The following is a 22,915-nucleotide window of genomic DNA, read 5'->3' as shown; positions in this document are numbered from 1 at the left end:
TTAGCTGAGGCATTTGGCAAAGACTGCTCTGCATGACTCAGTGGCAGATCTTCTCCATCTCAGATTTTGGTTGTATTAATATCAGGTTTATTTTTTACATGAACTCATACATATTTATGACTTAAGTTCTCTTGCATGCTGCCGGGCTTTCTCTAGTTCCAGTGCCTGTCTCTCCAGCTACTACAGCAAAGCTACACGACATATTCCACGCAGTGATTCAGTTTTGGAGTGGGTGGAAAAAAAAAAAATCAGTCGCTGGAGCAATTTGTTGTTGTTAATAGAGATCATTCTATTATTTCTGTCTTTACTTGGGGTTACCTGGGGGGAGCTGTGAGAATCCTGCAACGTTCAGGTTCTGTAACACTGGACAGAAGTCATGACTTGGAGCTCTTGGATTTGGTATTAAAGCTAGCCATGCAATCTTTTTTAGTGCACACGCTCGTTACTCATGCAAGTAATTGCACTGACTTGAAAGAGGCTTTCTGTAGCACAGGAGCTGGCCTCCAGTCGTCAGCTCTTTGTTACAGACGTCATCACAAAGTCAGCCTGGTTCTAAAGTAGCTGAGCAAACAAAGTCATCCTGACACATGCAAGGTGAAGCACTGATGCTCTTTCAGTACTTCCAGTGAATAACTGAAGAGCTGTTATTTTTCTCTGTAGTGAGAAGGTAATGGGTCAGGAATGACTGGTGACTAGTTCAAACGCAGACTAAAATCACCCTTTGGGTTTTGCCTAGCTCATTAAGGAGACAGAGATGATCTCTTGTGTCTTTAATGTCCTTCCCCTCTGCTCCCCACCACATACCTTTTGGACCCATGGGGCAGTTTAAGTCTAGACGGAAAGAAGCATTCATGTCTCAAAGGTAGTTACATTTCTTGATTTTCTGGCAAAATTGATGACTGGGTAGAGGTAAAAAATTCAAATTTATGCCACTGGAAAAATCAGTGAGACAAGCTGATGTACAGGAGCTGCTGTGCAGCTCTGGACTGATCACAGCACATCCTGTCTCCTGTGTGGTAGGGGCCCTGCATGGCTTTGGAGAGACAGAAGACGAAGTTTCTGTAAAGATGAAGCTATGGGATATGTTCTTCATAGGAAACTAGACCTCATTTCTTTCCCTGCTCATAATTTTGTTATCAACACCTAACTGACTGCTAATAAATATACATTAATAGTCATATTTGACTCTTCTACAATGCTTTTCGTCACTAGATTCCAATTTCTTTAATGTCTTTATTCTCACAATACCCCGTAAGACAGAGAGATATCAGTACTTCATTTTTAATAGGTGAGGAACTTGCTTTAGGCTGAGTACAAAATTATATCCAGTCTCCCAAGTCTCAGACTAGTGCCCAAGCTACTGGATAATCTGGATTTGCTAACACCATTTTAAAAACACACTGAATATTTTTTCCGGGCTAAACATATTTGTTTCTCCTAACAGAGCTGAGAGGGATCAAATGTTAAATAATGAAATTCTGAGCATTCAGTTTAGACTGTCAGGCTCCAATTTTGAAGGCAAGATAGATGCTGTCATTTTAATGCTCAGCCGTTGTCCATTTTAAATTATATTCCTGCATAAATAATAAGATTAGTAGCAAATGCAAATTTTCATATTTTGAGAACTCTGAGGAGCCTTTTAGCTGTTCTTAATTGGATATCTTAGTTCTTCTATGGCTATTGTGGAGCAGATGTGCCATATATATACAGGTGGCAGGCAGGGAGGGACTGGCAGCTGCCTGCCTTAGCACTGTCTGGCAGGGTCCATATACCTCCATTATATGGCACTGGCCCATCTGTGCTGCTAAGCAGCCCTGCCTTCAGTTGAAAATGCATTTGTGCCCAAATCCGTACTTCATAAATCTTCCAAATTTTGTCATACACTTTTATGACTTTGTGTCTTCGTATGTCTATAAGGATTGAAACAAAATGTGGAATTTCTGTGGTTCCCAATATTTTCCACCTTTTTGACTTTTCACCTCTTTGTGTCACTTTTGAAATTATTTTTTCTTGATGTATTGTGAGTCTCACTGATGTCTTATCCCAACCGTCTAACACTTATTTCTCTGTATCACTAGTTTCCCCAAGGACTTCTCTTTTCTTACGTTTTCTGCCAGCAAGCCACTTCAAGCTCACTGGTGCTGCCTGCAAGAGTGACGAGTTTCAGTTGCAGTTTCCCAGCAAAACAAAGAAAACATGAATTCAAACTTTACTCTGCATATTTTCATTGGAAATATTTTTGAGAGATAGGAGCATCAATAACCGAAACATTCTTACCTAAGGTAGCTTTTCCTTCCTGAATTTTCATATATCTGTCCATGTTCTTCTTAAACAATGAAAGTGGACATTTTGATGAAATGCTACTTTGATTTAGAAACATCCAAACCCCAATTTTCTATGGAATACATGCTCATAAACCACTCAAAGGAATTTGAAAATCCCAGATGCATGTTTTCTCTTGGTTTCAGCAATGTTGTAACTTATGCTGTACTACTTACTTATGAATTACAGTTTTGCACTTACAATAGCTTCCTTCTTTTTGTAGTAACGGATTTACTAACTTAATCGTAACTTAATCTGTTCATGAAATGTTATGTACTTTACCTTTTTTTTTTATTTTTTGGCAAGTGACCTGTTGAGCATGGCAAACCACTCCATTTTGATGATCCATCATTTTAGAATCCAGACTCCTGGTGGCAAGTTTTCTAAATCACTAAGGGCTGAAAGGGAGATGATTACCATAATCTTTATCTCTATATTGACTCATTGGCTGCCATTTAATAAATATGCACAGTAGTTTTTGTACAAATATTATAAAGAATTTTGAAGAGCTAACAAATTTGCTGTGCTTATCTTGTATGAAGTATTTTAAGATAAAAGACTTCTTTTGATCGATAATTTCCATATGGTAGAATCACAGAATTCTAAGTTGTATCATTTCTTGGGGTTTGGTTGTGGTTTTTTTTTTTATTAGCCCATATTTAAATTGTGTGTAGAAGCCAGTTTTCTCCAATACCTGGAACACAGGTTTGTTGGAAGAGCTTGGCTGAGGAGATAAAGCGGAGTTTATGAAAAGTTTTAATCTTTGAAAACAGATGGTTGGCAAGTTTTCAATACTCTTTAATCCTACTATTTCTCTTTGTCCGTTCATGGTTTGTGATGTGGATTTCTAACATGGTATTACTTCTACCTGCTAGTTGTTATGGTTTTAAACATACAAATCATTTAAACAAACTGTGTTCAACTGAGATTCATAGAGTTTAACTTGAAAGGAGAGAGCCTCAGAAAAAGATGTGGGTAAATTTGAAAGCTATTTGCTGAAAATATATAAGCAGCATACAGTGACAGTCAAAAATGTGCAGTTAAAAGAGCTAGGAAAACAAACAAAAAAAAAGCCTACCAGAGGCTTTCTGTTGCCTTTTATAAATAGGATGCTTAAAAGTAACATCTTGAAAAAATGCGATACTTTTCCAGTGCAGCACATCGTGAACCCATGAAGTTTATGACCAAGAAATTTTGATGTCAGAACTTAACACAACTGAAAGCAGTCATCTGTATAAACACTGATAACATGTAGGACTGTAGCCCAGAATCTTTGCAAATTTATAGGCCACAAGTCTAAGTGAGCACATGGGCTGTGGACATATCACACATTATTTTCCCTGGCATTTTGTACCAAGTGATGGAGGTTCCTGGTGGCCCTCAGTGATGGCAGAAGATTGCATAAGCACTGACTGCTGTCAGCTGTGGACCAGGAATCACTGCTTTTAACTGGCCATATGCATAACCATTAAAAAAAAAAAGTCAGTTATCTGTTCGGAGGTGCTGGCACATGCTGGCCCTTCCTGAGATCTTGAATATTGCTTATATAGTGAAAAGCTTGATTTCAGTTGTCTAGTGAAATAAAGGCATGCTGGTTTCTGCAGGTATGCAAGAGGTTGATGTTCAGACTTTGAACCTTTGGATTCTGTTTAGAGGATGAAATACCTGCTTCCAGGTGAATGTCTGGGAAAGTCTTTGCCATGACTCTGGTCTGAGACTCTTAAAAAAAAGGAATTCCATTGGAAATGGGACTGATGACATCTTTTTTTCCTACATCTCTGCCCCAAGAGTGAATTCTTACGTGCATTCTTCAGTATTTAGTAAAGGCAGTCACACTGCAGTCTTTCCTTTACAAGTGGGAATCAATAGGGTGTCTCTCTTCTCCCTGGCCACCTGTTTAAATCTGTAGGAACTTAGCATCTTTGAGCCTTATCTGGCTCTGTCGTATTTGATTGAAATCGGCTGATGGATTCATAAGTTACCAAGGGAATGACAGATGGACAGGGAGACAGATGCATACGTTCACACAAACATCCACACAAATAAAGGATCATGCATTTCCTTGCAAGACTTGCCTAAGAAAATCCTCCTCTGATGTAAGACTTTTAACAAGTGTCTTCAACGTTCTATCACCTTTCTCTGAGCACTCGGGAATCACCAACCTGGGAGAGTAAAAAATGTTTTGCAAATATGGGTTGTTTAACGTACCTGGGGATGGCAAATTGAGCACTCCAGCAATACATCATCTCGGCCGTCGATTGCTCTTGTTGAAATATGTAGTAAAGGGAGTGGGATATTAAAATATGCAGCCATTTTGATTAGATTTAGAGCAAATGTCTGCAACCTGCCTAGGTTTTTAGGAAACTGTACAGCCATATGAGAAAATTCTATTCCCATCGTTAATCCCATGTACAAAATACAGAAACAAATCTAATTACTGCCATACAGTATGCCAAATTTCAAAGCCATTTCATACTATGGACACATAAATAAAATGATCTAATGGATGTGACTAAAGACATCACTGCTCATCAGATGATGTCATTACCAGCTGAGCGTGCTCTCTTAACCTGCCCCAGTTTTGGAATAAATTACATTAGCATGAAACACACTGGAGCCTGTAGCTGGACTAAACTGAGTTCAAACACGCAACGCTAGCGTGCCTCAAGCCTTAAGCTGCTGCAAGCCGAATCCTTCGGGTCATGTGCTCGTAACTCACGCTGAGGATTTCAGAGTGCTTAGAAATGTCAACCTCTGAGTGGAAAAATGCGCTCAATCTTTGCAGCACAACTGGTGCTCTGCTATGATATTTGCACTACTCGGCACAATTAGTCATTGAACAGGTTTATTATTTACTCATGACCCTTTGTCTTGCATCCAACATGTAAAAGTTGCAGCTTTAGAATAGAAAAGGAGACTATAGCATGCTGAATTATGCACTATAGAGGCTACGGGTATTCCAGCAACTCTCCTGCTACGTCTCACGTGCGTTTTTGCCTCAGCAGCTATAGATATAGATTCTTTTCTGGTCGGACTGATGTTTTTGAGCCAGCTTCTGTCTGAAAGTAGGTGTGCGTTTGCCTGAGTGTGTATGAGCAAAACGTTCTTTTCTGGTGCTTAGAGAACACCTGATGGGCCATGCCGCAAGGTTGCCTTTTCAGGTCAAGGCCCGAAGGAAGCAACCGCTCCTTCAGAATTACATTTCCAGCTAATTATCCAAACAAATATGCTTCAACAGGACTCCTTTAACGTGCATTCCGCAGTACTTTCAATGCCGCATGACTAACAAAATAAACACGGAGCCGCGTTTGCGCTTTGCCCCGTACAGTGAGCCCTCGGCTGCAAGTTCAAGCTACGGTTGGTTTCCTTCCCCTGGCCGGGACCCGAGTGCAGATAAGCGACGGCAGCGAGGGGGCCCCGCAGCCGCCAGGCGCCCGGGACAGCCCCTGCGGGGCGCCGGCCGCGCCGCCGGGGCGCGGGGATCCCGCCCGGCCGCCTCCCGGCCAGCGGGCCGCGGGCGCTGCAGGCCGGGCGGGCAGGGGACGAGGGCCGGGAGGAGACACCGCCGTCCTCCCTTCTCCCCCGCCCCTGCCCGCAGCAGCCGCGACGTCTCCCGGGCGGCAGGGAGAGAAGGCAAAGAGCGGGCGGCGCACCGACCGCTGCGGCGCAGGGCCCGGCGCGGCGGCAAGGAGCCCCCGGGAGGAGATCGGCGCGCGCACCCGCGCCGCCGCAGCCGCCCCGTCCCGACGGGCGGCCCTCGCCGGCCCGCCGCCCTCCGCCGGGGCACCTCGCGCCCCCTCGCCCCCGTTTCTTCTCCCCGCGGCCTGCCGGCAGCAGTCCCGGCCCTCCTCGGGGCGGGGCGGCACGGTCCCGCCCCAGCGCGGCGGCTGCCCCGCCTCCCCGGCCGCGGCGGCTGTCACGGGGCGAGCGGGCCGCGCCGGGCTCCTGCGGGGCGGGGGCGGCGCTGAGCGGGGCCCCGCGGCTTCCCCCTCGGCCTGGCCGCGGCTGCCCGGCGGCATCCGGGCTCCGCCACCATGTTCAGGCGGATTCTGCAGCGGGTAAGGCAGCGAGACCCGCCCCGGCGGCGGCGGCGAGGGCGGCGTGCCGTGCTGTGCCGTGCCTTGCCGTGCCTTGCCGTGCCGTGGCGTGGCGTGGCAGGAAGATGCTGCTTCCTGGTGCCGGCCGGGTTCGGGGCCGGGCTCCCCGCGGCGGGGCCGGAGCCGCCGGCCTGGCCCGGGCCGTCCTGCGGCGCAGGGGAGGGGGGATAGGCCCGCAGCGGCCGCGAACTTGTCCGCCGCCGCCCCCTCGCCTGCCACCGGAGACGGCCCGAGCCCCGACGGGGCGGGGCGGGACGGCCCCGCGGCGCATCCCGGCGGGGGGCGTCGTCGTCCCCCGGGCTGGGCGGGGGTGCCGGCGGCGGGCGGGCCCCCGCGGCCCGGCGAGGGGCCTGGCCGTGTGGAGAGGGGCGGCTCTGCCCCAGCGCGGCTCCTTCCCGCAGCGCGGCGGCACCTCCGCCCGCCGCGGCTGTGGGCCGCCCGCGCTCAGGGCAGGTTCAGGGGAAGCCGAGCGTGGGCAGAGCCGCCGCGGGAAGCCGGGGTTATTTCCCCGGGGGCCAGCAGGCAGACAGGCTCCTAACGCTGAAAGGCAGCCCGGCAGCCGCCGGCCGGCTGCCTCCTTCATCTTAGGAACCGGCTTTTCCAGCAGCTCCGCCTGGTTTGAGAAGCCGAGTTGTGACACTCATTTATGAAACCCTTCTCGCCTTCCAAAATCCTCGCGTACCTCCGGGGCGGTGCTGGCCGCCTCGCAGCGCGCTCGGGTGGAAGCTGTCGAGGAGGTGCTGGGGAAGGGCAGGTGCCGGCGTGGCTCAGGGCTCGGGGAGCCCCTCATCGCCGGCGCTCGGCTGGAGGATGCACCGAAAAGGGTTGAGTCACGCCGGCGGTGGGCAGGCACCGCTCCGCATCCCGCCGCGCTCCGCATCCCGCGCCGCAAGAGAGCGGCGTCGGTGTCGCGCAGAAGGCGCCCACGGGTAGAGGGGAAACCAGCCGCCCTCGGTGTTGTTTGATCTGGTGTTCCTTTCGAAGCGTGCTGTCTGCGTAGCACCTCTGTGAAAGGGTGTGTTATGGGAAACGCTGGCATGCTTTTCTTACATGCCATGCGAGGAAGCGCTGCTGCAAGAGTGAGAGTTAACAGAGAGGAAGAAAGCACGTCGGTATGCATACCGCCAACTTTTTCAGCGTAAAGCATGCCTCAGATTGTCTTTCGGTCATAGACCCTGACTGAGCAGGTGAAGATCACTCTTGGTCTATTTGGAGCTTCGTGTTTACAGGGAAGAACTTCCTTCCTGAACTTTGATGGGAAGCCCTGCTAACAAGCAGGGAAACTTAGTACAGATCTAATTAAATATTGGCAGCGTTTAACTGGGTGTTTATTGGTTCTGATAAATAACAGGCCGTCAAGGAAGGCTTCTGTGGTGTAGGAAAAAGCTTGATACGGTGCCAAAGGAAATTTGCCCCCAAGCGTTCAGCTAAACACTTCCTATAAAAGTCTAAAGTCGGTGCAAAAGGTTTTTTTTTGTTAGAAACGGCCAACTTCTCTAAAAAGTTTAAACAAATAGCTATTCCCCAGTGGCTCCCGAAAATTACGGGATTACAGCAGAGCTAATTGCCATCAAAGGCGAAACAGACTTCTTCCAGCCCCCAAAATAAATAGAGAAATGCCAGGATTTTTAAAGGTGTTCATCTTTTAATTGGTGCAAATAACTATGCTTTAAAAGTCTGCCTCTTATTAAAAGGGCTTTAAGCTTCTTATGAAAGTATTGATTGTATGCACAGCCTCATACATACCTTTTGACTTTCAATCTGCAGTTGGCAGGGCATGAAAAAGACTTCTGATGTACTTTGATGTTAATAGTGAGCCTTAGCTTGCTGTCAGATTTCTTCATAAAGAGCATAAATATTGCTATCTTCCACATCACTGAGGCAGTAATTTGAAGGCCACGGAACCTCCTCTTGATCCTTTTCTGGTGCATTGTTAATGCAGCTGGCAAAACCTCTTCATCTTCCAGTCACTGAAACGTAGTTTCTTGTATACATGTTGGGTTTATTATTTGATTATAAGTGATACCATCTTTTCTAGCTGGATGGTTAGTCATTCTTGGTGATATAACTTGAGTTATGAAAATGTGTTTAAAAAAAAAAAGGAGTTCTTTATTACATTCCCTTTTTTTTTTTGCAACTCAGCTGACCAGCAAGCTGCAAAGGAGAAAGACAAAAGCTACACAGGTATTTTTTATAGTCTTAGCCACTTACTTGAAATTCTGATTCCTGAAGTTTTAAAACATCAGACGTTTCTTTTTTGCACTGCTCCTGTTTCCTGATCACCTTTTTATTTCTTCAACAGTTGTAACTTCTGTTTTTAAAAGTGTCCTCAGTGACTTTGAACAGCATATTTTCAAAATAGAAAGTATTATTGTACTCATTACTACTGAGCATCACTCATTTAGTTTTTGAAGTTAGTAACTCTGTGCTGTCTTCAACTAGGTCCTTTCCTGCAAGCTGTTTCTAAATTTTACGCATGTTTTCAGTATGAAGTCTTGGGTCTACCTGCTCTGTACATTTGCACTGTAAAGCCCCCTTTCATTCATTCTTGCCACTTTCAGTTTCATGCGTTGCTTGTCATGCAGATGTAGAAAAAGGTAATGTTTCCCAAAAGACATCTGTGTGGAATGTCTGAGACACAACTTTCCTGCCTAGATATTTCGATTTTTGTCAGCATACTCTTTAGAGACTTGTCTTTTCTTTATTATGTTCAAGTCTGAAGGCCCTTTGTGGCCGTTATGTCCCCTCCGTTGTTTAGCTACTAGTGGGACAGCGGCTGTTGCCTCTGGTCTGTTAAAGCAGAGCTCACTTCTTATGTTTGCAAGATACCAAAACTTAAAAAAATAAAAAGAAAAAAACACTTTTTTTTAAGGAGGTGGCATTTATTTTCAGCTGATGGAAAACTGATTACTTTGATCTTCTTCTGAGCCTTCTTCCTATTGCTCATGTTGTGTAGTGAAGGGCCGGTGTGACTACTGTTTACATTAGTTTTTGTCTTCATTCTTTGTGTTTAACTGGCTGACTACAACTGTTAGTGATTGTGCTGTGTTTGGGTGGTCAGATCCTATTACTCTGCTTCTAACAGTGCTTCAGTTCTTGGTCTTGAGATCTTGGGGTCTCGGTGGAGAACAGGGCTTTGCAGGCATTTCGGTAGCTTGGGTAGTACGGTCACATTTCTCTTACTCCAGGCTCAGGAGCAGAGATATTTCTGTGTCTGGGATGCATTGCGTCTCATGCCTTACCTATAATTTTTTTTTTTTTTTGCATTTATAATTGCAGGGTTCACTAGATAGCATACCTGCTCAGATGGATGCTGTACTGCAGCTGTGCCCGTGCCCTCCCCGTGGGGTTGAAGGGAGCACTCGTGCCTCTTCCTGGGCACAAGGTCTGCTTGCGTGGAACTGATAGTGTGATGGTAGAGAAAAGTTTTATGTCTTATGAAGTCAGGAGTCATTACGTTTTACGGAGTCATAAAACAGTGTCACATTTCTTTAGAAGTAAACAGTATTACTGTTCTGTGTTGCACTGTACTCTGTTTCTAGCACTGAGAGTTGTTTGATAAAAAGGGCTTTGGCCTTCTTATCTTCTCATTCTTGCCTCTTGTGTGTTGCTTCAGGACCTTAATAGGTTTGGACAATAGTACCCTTCTGTAGTATTTAAATCTGTGCTGGGAAAACTGTATAAATCCATATTTGTTCAGACTTTTTCAAAGCTTAACATATTTTTTCAAAGGTTTGATTTATTCTGAATTTAAAACTGCTGAAAAGAGTATCACAACTGAATGGAGCATAGCTATAGACAGATAAATGACTGTGCAAAAATGACACGGTAGCGATCCATATTTATACTCCGTCATTTTAATGCATTAGCTCAACTCATTAATTATATAATTTTCTGTTCCTTTTCAGAAAACAAGCTGCAATCGTTTCCGTCCTTTTTGTTGTTAATGATGTTTCTTTATATTAGCTTACAGTTTTGAGAAAACACAGAGAACAAAATTATGACGTTTAGCATATTACTTCTACAACTCTAGTGCTAGTAGTAGAAACATATGCTTCTCTGCAAAGTAAACATATGTAACTCTGACAACTGGGAAAGAAAGACGCTGGGTGAGAGAGTAATTTTGCTTCAGTCTTTCAACTCCAGGTATGCCTTGAAGGGTCAAATGTTAATTTTGTAAAAATAAGTATACAGAAGCCTGTGTGAAGATTTACTTTTCCTATGAGGTTCATAAGTCCTTTTGTTGCCTTATATAGTCCAACTGAAAACAAGAGCATCATTCTGGAGTGAGTCCAGAGGAGGGCCACGAAGATGATCAGAGGGCTGGAGCACCTCTGCTATGAAGACAGGCTGAGAGAGTTGGGGCTGTTCAGCTTGGAGAAGAGGAGGCTCCGGGGTGATCTTATAGCAGCTTTCCAGTACCTAAAGGGGGCCTACAGGAAAGCTGGAGAGGGACTTTTTACAAGGGCATGTAGTGATAGGACAAGGAGCAATGGATTTAAACTGAAAGTGGGCAGATTTCGATTAGATATAAGGAAGAAATTCTTTACATTGAGGGTGGTGAGGCACTGGAACAGGTTGCCCAGAGAAGTTGTGGATGCCCCATCCCTGGAAGTGTTCAAGGCCAGGTTGGATGAAGCTTTGGGCAACCTGGTGTAGTGGAGGATTTCTCTGCCCATGGCAGGGGGATTGGAACTAGATGATCTTTGAGATCCCTTCCAACCCTAACCATTCTATGATTCTATGATTCTGAGCCTTTCCTTAGTTCACAAAGTCTGAGTTGTTCAATGTGTTCCTTTTTTTTTTTTTTTTTAATGGAATGTGATATAATGGTGGTCTGGCAGCCTTGCTTAAACATGTGTGTGAACCTATTTGATCATGCAATGATCAATTTAAAAATATTCCTAATCTCTATTTGGCTGGTGAAGGATGTTTAAATTGTTTTACAGCCTTTGAAAGATAATTGCCTTTATGGGTCTCTGTTTCCATAACATCCTTCCAAAATTGGATTAAATTTTTTTGCTAGTCTGTATCACTTTGCAAATGGATGCTATGGGGTGTTTCTCCTGATCTTGAAAGATATGTAATGACCTCTTTCCTTCCCACCCTTCTTCCTTGTGCATGCTACTCACCAGAAAATGCCACCCGTTTGTACTAAGCTTTCCAAATCTAGCTTGGAATGATACTTTCTTTTTAAAAGAGAGCACATTGTTTTTTTGAAAGGTTAAAAGGATTTTACCAGGTACTGTTTAATAATTTCTGTCTTGTATATTGCATGTAATAAGACATGTCATGCGATGCCTTTTAGTGTGATTATAGCATGTCTGAAGTGTTTCATAAAGCAAATATTTTAATCAACCATGTAGTAATAAGACTGTACTTTTAATAGAAGCGCTTTCATCCTGGAGGTTCTAATGATCTCCAATTTGTAGTGCTGGAACTAGCAGAACTTAATATGCAAATCTTATTGTGAAATGCAGTCGACTCTGGAGTGAAATGTGATGGGCGATTAACAATGCACTGTAGCGTTGTATAAGAAGTTATGCTAAAAGGTGAGGAAAATACTGTGTTGTCACAGAAGATTGTTGGTTTTGGGTTGAAATGATTCATTAGGTGTGCTGAAAGCAGGCACTCAGGTATTGCAGAAGTGGAGGTATATGCTGCCTGCCTAAAAAGACGGTCGGACCATCCCTTGTTGCCATTGCCCAGGCTATCGAGTTTTGTTCAGGTTCTCCCTTTGCTCTTGTGTCTTTCTGTCTAAGGCTACGTGAAGGCATGTTCTTCAGTTTTTGGATCTGAAGAGTGGAACAAAAGGTTTCTATTTCTTGTAAAGCATTAGTAAAGAAGTGCATATCCATGAACGTGACACTTTCTCCAGTTCAAAACATCCCATTTCTACTTGCGGATGTAGATGCTGGAACAGATAAGAGTCTAAGTTCTTAGGCCTTCTAGAACAGAACAGCCACCGTAGCTAACTGCCATACAAAAGTCTTTCTATCATGTTCAGATTTTTAGAGCCTTTTAAAAAATTTCTCTCAATAAGAAGTTGATTCTTGTATCATGAAAGTTCAGCTCCTTGACAGAAGAAAACTTTGACACCTGACTTCTTCATCTTCCTTTGCGTAGACATATGTATATATACATCTTCTTTGGGTTCTTTGTTCTTGCACAAAAAGGATTCGTAAGCAAGCCTAATCTCTGGGTTGCATGATTGCGGTTTATGGCTTTCATGGAAAGGAACTTCTGAAATGTATAAACTGAAGAAAACTGTTCATAACATTAGATGCGATGTTCTAAATTGTCTTACTGAGAAACTTGGCTACCAATTGTTTTAGATATTATTCCTCTGACTGTCAATGCACATGGTCCACATCTTCATTAATGGAGTTACTAAACTTGTGTTTCGGAGCTTTTCTGCAGGACGTGTGTTTCTGCAGGGCAGTGCTTCAGAGATCACGGAACAATTTGAGCGGGACGGGAGCTCAGGAGCTCTCTAGTCTGAGCTCCTGCTGTGAGCAGGACCAGTTCAGGTCTCGCATCACGCTGGAGAAGCTTTTCCTTGCATCCAGTGGGAACCTCTATTTTTTTCTTTTTTTTTTTTTTGTCTTGTCCTCCTGCTATGCACCGCTGGGAGCAGCCTGAGTTCCTCTCTTTGATGACCTCCTCATAGGTGTTCGTAGGGCTGCTGTTAGGTTCTCCCAAAGCTGTCTCTGCTCGGGGCTGAGCCAGCCCAGTTCCCTCACCCTCTTCCCACAGGGCAGGTGCTCCAGCCCCAGCTGCCTTGCTGGCCTGAACTCGCTCTGGTTTATCAATGTACTGCCTGGACTGGAAGAGCCAAAACTGGATGCAGTACGTTGACGTGGTCTGACGAGTGCTGGCCAGTGGGGATGATCGCTTTTTTTGGTCAGTTGGCTGAGCTCCTGTTAATACAACTCAGGGTGCCGGTGGCCCTCTCTGCTGCCAGGACACACTGCTGGCTCCTGTTCGACTTGCTGTCTGACACGAGCCCTGGGTCCTTTTCAGCAGAGAGGCCTGTGTTGCTGCCAGGGGTTTTCCTTCTCAGGCACAGGACTCTGCTTTTGTCCCTGGTGAATTGCATGAGGTTCCCGTTGGCCCGTTCCTCCAGCCCACCTAGGTCCTTCTGAACGGCAGCCGTGCCCTGGAGCGTATCGCATGGTCCTCCCAGTTTGGTATGGTATGAAAACTTGATGAGCATGCACCCGTCGCCCATGCTGGGATGTGCCCTGTTTACTGTCTGTATCAGTGAACTGGAGGAGAAGTACTAATGGCTTCGTTTAGACATGGTTTGTATGTGCATCATATTCTCTGCTTACACCCTTTTTGCCTCTCCTATTATTTACTTGGAGAGCTTGTGTCACCTCATCTATTGCTTTTATATGCTGTACTGGAAGGAAACTATATTGTGTTCTTATTTTCTTTAGAAACATAAACCAGCTAAAATAAAAAAGACACCGGAGTAGGAAAACCATCGTATGTCGATCACTTAACTGATGACTCCAGAGAAGACAGGAATGAGGAGAGATGATCCTCTCCTTCGCTTACTGTTGCCAGCCCCAATAGCTTGCTGCTTCACTCCTCCTCACTTCCCTTTGACTGATCTCTGGAGCCTCTCTAAAATTGAACTGGGAATTGAGTCCTTAATCAGTAAACTTGACCTTTTATTTAAATATTTTTTTATTTGATTAGTAATAAAAAGATGTTATCTTTATGAAATACAACATTCTATCAAAACGAAGCAGGAAAATGTACTTAATTTTCAAAGTATGGAAAAGCATACGTGCTGCAGATGTCTTATAAAAGGTTGTACAGCTGATTTGTCTGAAAAAAAAAAGAGGCTATACTTGAGCAACAAAATTCTAAAACAGGTTAGATCTTGGTGTCTCAAAAATCTTGAAACTAAAACTATTTATCTTCTTCTGTCCCTCTCTCTGTGGATTTCTATCTATATAGTTAAAATTCTGTACCTTTAATCCCCCTATATTAGATTAGAGAATCCTTTATAACATTACAACTATTTCCAGATGGGCTAAAATACAGCAGTAGCATTACTTCATCCCATTTGCAATTGTCATCATGGAATTGGATAATTAACTTTTATTTTTTGTTGAAACTAGGATTACATATCAGTATTAATATAATTTCTTTACTGATGTTTGCTTTGAGAATGCTAACTCTGCCATCGGTCAAGCAGTGGCGTTCTGGAGATGAGTAAGAGTAGTTAAATCAAATTTAAATAAAAGTTACAGTTAATAAGGATTATAAACTGTGATCCATCTATCCAGATTTTGAAGCGTGTAGTATTTCAAATTTGTTTGCTTATTTTGATCTAAATCTGTAGTTTCAAGTCAATACTGTTGATTTTCAACATATTCATCAAAGGCGTTAATTTTTATAGGTTGTCTTACTGATTAATGTATTTACCACAGGCTTGATTTTTATTTTTGTTCCAAATCTAGGCAGTGTACCTACTTGTGTGCTTATTGTATCAGCAGGGTCCTCACTCCTTAGTTTTCTGTCTTTCAAATATTTAAAGGCTTCTTCAGATTCTAGGCAAGCTATCAAGAAAGTAGCATAATACCAGTTTACTACTTCTGAAACTGTTTAGATTGTAATTTTTAGTCTTTTCCAATTGGATATAGAGACCTAATTTAACATCAGTGTGAGTGATAAAAGGGCAGAGTTTAGCCTAATTCTTTGTTTTGTGTTGAGCGTTCATGAGAAGAAGTGGTTTAAAACCCTGGCCCTCGCTTCTGGTGTCTGCTTGTTCTTTGAAGCATGAAGAGTCTTGGATAAAAGCTTTTGTTGAAATGGTGCACTGAAAATTATGTAATTGCTTGTCAGCTTGTTCACTTGATTGCTTTTGTGGAGGGAAAATACTTCCATATTCCAGTAAGTAGAAGAGAGGCCTTTGCAAAGGATACGTACCATGCTTTATTTAATACAGTCTGTAGACACTCATTCTTCTTTCCTCCTCTCTATTTCAGACTCCGGGTAGAGGTGGGTCTCAGAGCTCAGATTCGGATTCATCTGCCACACCAGGAAATGCCGTGGACGTGAATAACGAAGGCTCCTCTGAGGTACTGCACACTGTACATGGGACTGAAGTCTTAAATCTTGGGTTGCTGTTTCTCTGATTCATGAGGCTGTTGGGAGTAACTTTTGATGCCCTACCTAAGTAACAGCTGTACTAAATAAGTACTCAGAAGTGTCATGTTCTAAGAATTGTTTTTTATTTAAATAAATAAAGGAAGGCTAGGCCATATTTATATGTAACTCTATTTTTAGGCTTATTTATCTAAATGGTCACAAATAATCTTTCCTATAATCCTAGAGATGAATTATTAAAATTAAAAGCAATGAGACATAAGCTTAAGACTCCTCGTTAATAAATCTTTTATGAGAGTTCTGAAAAATGAGGCTTAACATTTTATCCCACTTGTGCTCCCTTTTCACCTTGCTTCTGCTAAGCTATAATGTATACTGGAGACCTCCTCTTCCTTGTGAAATACCAGCCGTGTTGGTTTTTGCTTGGTGTTGGTGTATAAATCTACCACTTGTAAATCCTATCTATTTTTTTGTGTCCTGTATGCCATACTTAACCAGCAGAATAAGTTATTATTTTTGCTTCAGTCCCATATTACAATGTCTTTGGATTTACAGTGTTGTCAGATATTAACACTGAAAAATGGAAACTGACTTCACTGGCTGTTGAAGCTAGTTTGTGCTAATGTAGCCTGATTACCTATCTTGAAAATGTTTCAAGTTTAGCATACAAATGCAGTGCAATGTTAATTGCTCCTATTACAGCCTTAAAGGGACCAAAGTGCTCTTTCTAACACTGAATAAAGTGTATGATTATTTAAATACTCCTATGTCTGCTCTGATAAGAGAAACTTTCATTGTGCACTTTAAAATCCTGATTGCTTTCCATCTGTGCATCTGCTTATTTCTTATTTCTTGAAGCCTTGTTACAGTCAGTATAATCAGACATTCCTTAATGTTTTGCTGCATGTTATACATGTCATGCATTTGTGAGTCCAAATCTGTTTTCTGTGCATGTTTACACCGTCCCTGAAGCAATTAAATATTCTTAAATTGCAGACTAAAATCTTATTACTTTTGTAGTTAATTAAAGCATAAAAATGTGCAATGAGATAATTGCTTCTTTCTAAAGTTGGCTAAAATTGCACAATTCTGTTAACGGGAGTGCAATATCACTCACTGTACAGCTTGTTGAGTGTCCCAAGGTACTTCAATACTATTTTCTTGACATAGGACGAGCTTTCAAAGTGGTGGTGTGCCCACACTGTTGCACCATTGGCTTTTGTTGCTACTGAGTCGAGACCGAGTCAGACTAAAGGCTGCCATGTCCCTTTTAGTTGATACTGTATAACGTGAAAAAGTTTAGTCGTCAGTAATTCCACCATCTGTTGCATTGGTTACAAGCGAGGTGTTCTCCTTAGCGTGTAATTTCAACATCTGTTTGAAACTGAACTCCTAAGCTGGTGGTAGCTTCTTATTCTCCAAGATTCACACGTCACAGCACACAACTTGAGCCTTTCTCTTGGTCTTCCTTTTCCTGTGCAGCTGGCCTGAGGTGTTGTCTCCCTGAGAACTTCTTTCCAGGAGCACTCTAGCCAGGCTTTGCAGAATATTTACTCTTCGTTTTATCATTACATTCCCACCTGATTCGCTAGTATTACGTGAAGTCAGAAATCCAGTTGACTTATTTTCACTCCAGTTTCTTGGTTAGATTTTCTAATTCATATTGCTGCAAGATTCAAATGGAGAATAATTATAAAATCTGTGTAGATATTTGTGTTTACTACCTCCTCAAGCTTGGTTGAAATCAATACTGAGTTTTGAGAATTGTAGTATGAAACAAAAGGGGTGAGGAAGTCCAAATTCAAACTGTTCCTTGCTCAAGAAGAGGTGAAAGTCTGTTTTAGTCCTGTCTTGTGGCCATGTCAACACATTGACATGTAATCAAACCTAGATACATCTTTTATTCACTGTGCAATCTGCGTAAGGAGGGAACGCTTGAGCCTGTCCTGCCTTTTTAGCTGAGGTCCCAGCGCAATGCCGTCTGCAGTACAGGGTTGCTAAATACTCTCTGCTTGCTGTGAGTCCACCAGGGTGCTCGCTAGACAGGTTTGCCACAGATACCTCTTTTTGGGGGGGGGGGCCTTAACCTTTCCGTGCATGCACAGAGGGTTGTGTTCAGTCTGTCCCGCCTGCCTGTAGCGCTCTGCCAAGGAGGTGTAGGCATCCTCCAGACAGCAACGTGGACAGAGGACCACTGCATTTTACTCTCCACCCTGCTTTCTCTAGGTGTTTAAGCATGTAGTACGTGTCTTGAAGATGTAAAGCTGTTGTTCTTCAGAGACCAATTTAACTTTTGGCTTTTGTAAATATATGGTGAGCATGCTGATTTTTTTATATTTTTTTTTTAAATTCTACCAAGGAAAGTGCGTATTTTTCCCTAAGCAAGCATGCCAGCCAGGCATGCGGCTGTGCTGGTGCCTAGGCTGCTCCTGCTGCCTCAAACTTGCTTATTAATTTAGAAGGGTATTTCTGCAGTCTCAGCGCACCACCCTGGTCTCTCTCTGTGAAACATCTGGACACCCTTGTGGGAAACTGCGTGATGGATCTGACGTGATGCCTTATGATGGTCCATTCACAATTTGTAATGCAGCTTATTCCTCTGCCACATGAAGGAGGTACCAAGAATGTCTGGAAAACATATAGTAGTATGCAGCATGGTGCTAGCTTAAAAAGTGTGTTCTGGATTTCTTTGGTTTATATTCTTAATAACTGTTCCTTCTTGCCTTCTCCTTGATATTGATACGTGGTTCGCAAAAACTGTCTTTCCAAAAGGAAAACACATTTTGCTATTAGTGACTGTGGAGAATTTTCAGCCTAAGAATTTGAACAACTTTTGATTCCAAATCTGCTTTTTTGTCTTTATTAGTTTCTTAAAAACAAATATACATTTCACAGGGCTTCATCTGTCCACTATGTATGAAAGTGTGTGTAACTCCCACTGATCTGTCTGAACATTACCAGAATGAGCACACTGGGACAGAAGGAAGACAGGAGCTTCGTGACCTCCCAGCTGTTACTGTGGGTCTTGTTTATTTTGTTTCATTAGCTTTGGTAGTGGGCTGCTTTAAGTGAACATGCATCTTTTCTCATGGCTTGAGTGTCAGCTTTTAAATAGTTTCTTTTGATTCCTTGCTGAAACATAATTTGATCTCTTATGCATGATTCCAAAGTATACATTCAGCAGAGGAATTAATCTATGTCTAGCTTTCTGGTTTGCAGTTGTCTCTTGCATGAAGCTTTTGCTTTATTGAGAGACTTGCAGTCACCAATGTATTCTTTTTGAACAGCTTTTGCTTGTTTTTCTTTTAAATAAGACTATTACATTGTTTGATTTACTTCATACTCAATGTAGTGATAAATACAGCATTGGATGTGGTAAATCCTTTGTGAAAAATGTTTTGAGCTCTTAGCTAACTATTTTTAAAGCAGATTTCTAGTGGGAGATAGGCACATTGGATCAAAGATGGAATGGAGAACAGGAATATAAAAAATTTGGAAGCTTCTCTTCTTGAACATGTTTAAGAGTCTGATGTGTTGCAGGAGCATGATGAAAATAATTTTAAAACAAATTTTTTAATATAGAATTTTGTTGGAGTGTTTTTATGCCCCCAACAAAAAGCAAAGGCTGTTTGAGTTAATAGGCATTATAAGTAGTAGTGCATTTCTAAATTCTTCCAATTGAGGAGTGTAAAACTGCATGATTAAAACAAAGTGTGCAGTTTTACACTTCTTGATTGGAAGAATTTAGATTCTGTAAGGTAACAGCCTCCAGCTGCACAAGGCTATCTGAATTTTTCCTGCTCTGAACCTTTAGAGAGTAGATTTGAATTCGGGGGACAGGCAGCTTGCCATCCACTGAATAGGTTTGTATGGAGGTAAAGTTCTGTGTTCTTTCTGCCAACATTACTTTTGTTGAGTTTTGGACTCAGTGTTTATTCCAGCCTATGTGAGCAATGTGATTTTATTGTGTTTATTGCTGTATGCATTTGCTAAGTACTGCTTTTTACCTTCTCTACACTCAGTGTGTATTTACACTTGATTTTTGAAGGGAAAACTTCAAATTGTGGGATGTTATTCCTAAAGATGATGAAAGCCATCGATGCACTGATTATCCTCGAATTACTTGAGATCTCTCTTCAAGGGTGAAGTGTCACCTGTTAAACTGAGCAGGGTCTGTGGTAAAACTGGCCCATGCTGCTCTCCTGGAGTGCTGGGGGACCTCCTCAGAGCCAGAACAAGTGGAGACTGAGGAGATTGACTCCTCACTGCCTCCTGTGGAAGCAAGGACCGTCTGTAGAGCTCTGTGGTCAAGTCAGCTTTTTATTTTCTTTATCTGGTCACAATGCAAGTACCTCATTTGAATAATCTGTGATTTACCAGTGACAGATCATGGCATTCCTGATGCGATGATATCAGTAGATTGTGGGATGTGAGCCATCAGAGGTGGTTTGATTACCTGAAGAGGATACTCTTTTATTTAGCTGGATTATATTTGACATAGTTGCTTGGAGCTGACTGCAGGTTCTTGCCCACTTTGAGTTTTTATTTTTCCACCATCAGTTGCTTGTCTGTACTTTTGCTTGTCAATAGCCAGTTACAACTTTTTAACTTGATAAAACTTGTCTATTGAGTGTAGCATGTGAAATGCAAATTCAGTTGTTTCTAGCTGTTGCTGTTTCCTGTTGCTAAAGCTGTCTTTCTTGGTATGGTGATTTCAGTAAATATCTGGAAGAGGTGAGAAACAAAGAATGCTCATATATGTAGATTTTTTTCCCCCCAGTTTGATCTTCTATTATATCAGCATGCATAGAGGCATTGAAAAAGTGGAGAAATCTGTTTATCATCAATACTAATAGGTAAAGTTTAAAATACTTGATTACGGAGAAGCTGATGGTCTTCGTTTGTTGATTGGAAAATGATGGTTTGCATTTGTAGCAAGCACATTGTGATCCTGAAGCAGCAACGCAACCAGGTTGTCACCCTTCTTTGCCGTTCCTGAGTCAACATTGTAAGAAGAATGTAATCTGGTATCAATGTCATCTTCTGTGGCAAGCATGAAACGTTGCTGAGTTTGGCTTACTTAGGGTGGTGTTTGGCTTTCTGGTGCTTATGAATATGACTGTGAAGAGTTCAAATATGTGTTATTGGAAACAATGCTGAAGAAGCTTCCAAGTTCAGTTTTTTCGCCAGTGCGTTCTCCTCAAATGTGGACATAGGACAGGTTGCAGGTGCAGTTTTTGGTCACACTTTGTGAGTCCTGAAGAATTGTCACTTGCTTGACAAAAGCATGGGTACCTTGCTTTTAATTTTACCTATAGCTTTCTTTGCTAAGCTGTCTTCCACTAATACACCCTCCCTGCTAAAGAAATTTTAGTAAATTGGGTCATTTGCCCCTCTCTTCTCCTTGACCTTCCCTCCTCTCTGTCCTCCATGCAGCAAGAGTTGGTCTTGTTCTTCAGTCACAGGCGTCCACTCCTGGAGTTTCCAGAGGTGTCTGATGTCCTGTAGTGGGAAAGGATCCTCGCCACTTGCCTACGGCCTTATTTATGGTCTTCCTCTTAAACAGCTCTCTGTGCAGCCCTCGTTTTTCGAATGAGGGGTTGCACCGTATGAGAACTGGTGAAAACAACAGTGAAATACTTTCTCTTGCCCCCTGAGCACTGCTGAAGCCTTACTTTAAAAGACAAAGGCTTATTCAGCTGCAGGAACAACCACCAAAATGTTGGCAACTGTCTCTGTCCATATGTAGCCAACTCAGCCAAACAAGTGTTCTGTGGAAGTCACATGCATCACCAGGTTCCCAAACAGGAACATTGTTCCCCAACTTTCATGTATACACTGGTGTCGCTAACTAAAGCTGTGTGGCTTCTTTATTTTTTTTTTCTTTTTTCCTAAAGGAATGATACATTTCTAAACTGTTTCCAGCATTTCCTGACTGTTTCTGTTGGACATGCAGGACATCTAAACAGTGAGTCAGTGAGAGAGGCTTAGTTTCAGACTTCCCTTCCTGGTTTCTCCTCAGGCATCCAGAAAACGTCCTGTAGTGTTTAGAATGTAGTGGTTGTTGATATCTATTGTCTTATCTACTACTAGGCTAAATCTAAGACAATTTTTAAACAGTTCTCTTGAGTAGTTCTTCATAACTTTCAACTCTGATGTTTTCTGAACAGACTTTTCATAGCAGGATTGCCTAGTGTGTCAAGTGGCATACTAGTTGTGCAAAAATTTGGGATATTTTAATATTTTCTTTGAAAACACCTCATTCTTTACGGTGGGTTTTTTCCTATTTGTCTCTTACTGTAGATGCAATTGATTGCATCTTCTGTTTTTATGAATGCCCTTGGAATGTTGCAGACTGGTTTTGCACAGAACATTGTGTCAGTGCCTTAGTGCTGATATTTTATTCTCTTTGGCTGCTCTTTCAGTTGCTTCTCAAATTAGGTTGCAGTGCCTCTTTTCACCTCAGTGGTACTCGCCTGTTTTGCACATAAAGAAAAATCATTGGTTGAGCTACGTTAGTTCATTAATTTGCTGCAACATCTGAGCAATACTAAGAGAATGAAACATTAGAGATACTGGTTTGATTTGACTTGGCTATGTGATGTGACTTTTCTTTAAGAAATAGAGAATCCACTGGATTAGAATTTTTAATTCATGACAAAATTGTAGTCTTGTAGGTTGTGACAGAATTATAGTCTTACTCATCAATAGTAATAAAAACAGAAAAGAACTGAACTAGAAATTATGTTGGTTCTGTTCTTAGGAAGAATCCAGCTTCTTTTCTGGGAAGATGTTGAGTCTGCAGTCTGGTATAAAATAAACTATAGTGAGGCACCTTTTTTGGTTTTGTCCAGAAAGTTAAATACTTGTAAAATGGAAATGGACTGCAGATTTTAGTTATATAAAATATGATCTTTTTTACCTACTTTTCTAATGATTAATAGAGATGTTATCTGAGGAAGCCGCTGTTGTCTTACTGTTCAAGTAAACACAGAGGAAATGGCTTTTTCTGGTAGAAGGCATGTATTTTCCTTTTAACAATACATAATGTGATATAATTTATTTATTCCTTAACTTAAAAATTTCATTATTTATTATTTTTCATCAGTATGTAAGACTTCTAAAATAAATTATGAAATGTGGCCTTGCCCTTGCTGTCTAGGCAGACAGTTTAATCTGCCTCTGAGAACTTCCTGAGGATTAAGTTAATTGCTTCAATGCATATTTGGGAAATAAAACCTAGACAGTAATTGATACATCTTTCAGCTCTGAAACATCAGTACGTTGCTGTTCTCTGGCTCTAAGTATATATAGTTCCTAACCTTCTGTCTTGTAAAATGCTTCAGCCTTTAAATCACTACGTAACTGGA

At 42.3% G+C, this 22,915-nt stretch overlaps 1 protein-coding gene across 2 annotated transcripts in view; it reads left to right on the top strand.

Moving 5' to 3' along the window:
* The first annotated feature begins 6,356 nt into the window (after positions 1-6,356).
* Positions 6,357-22,915, top strand: part of EEA1 (early endosome antigen 1) — a 75,370-nt gene continuing 58,811 nt past the window's right edge. The window contains exons 1-3 of one of the 2 annotated variants that reach the window (XM_086610917.1): positions 6,357-6,380; positions 15,425-15,517; positions 18,441-18,563. In XM_086610917.1, coding sequence (XP_086467043.1) covers positions 6,357-6,380; positions 15,425-15,517; positions 18,441-18,563 — 240 coding nt within the window. The remainder of the gene's footprint in view (positions 6,381-15,424; positions 15,518-18,440; positions 18,564-22,915) is intronic. The other variant, XM_086610918.1, reaches the window with a different exon arrangement.

The sequence above is a fragment of the Tauraco erythrolophus genome, chromosome 4, assembly GCF_009769465.1.
Source record: "Tauraco erythrolophus isolate bTauEry1 chromosome 4, bTauEry1.pri, whole genome shotgun sequence".
NCBI classification, from domain to species: domain Eukaryota; kingdom Metazoa; phylum Chordata; class Aves; order Musophagiformes; family Musophagidae; genus Tauraco; species Tauraco erythrolophus.
The sequence above is the reverse complement of the archived record's forward strand: the minus strand, read 5'-3'. Positions and strand labels throughout refer to the sequence as shown.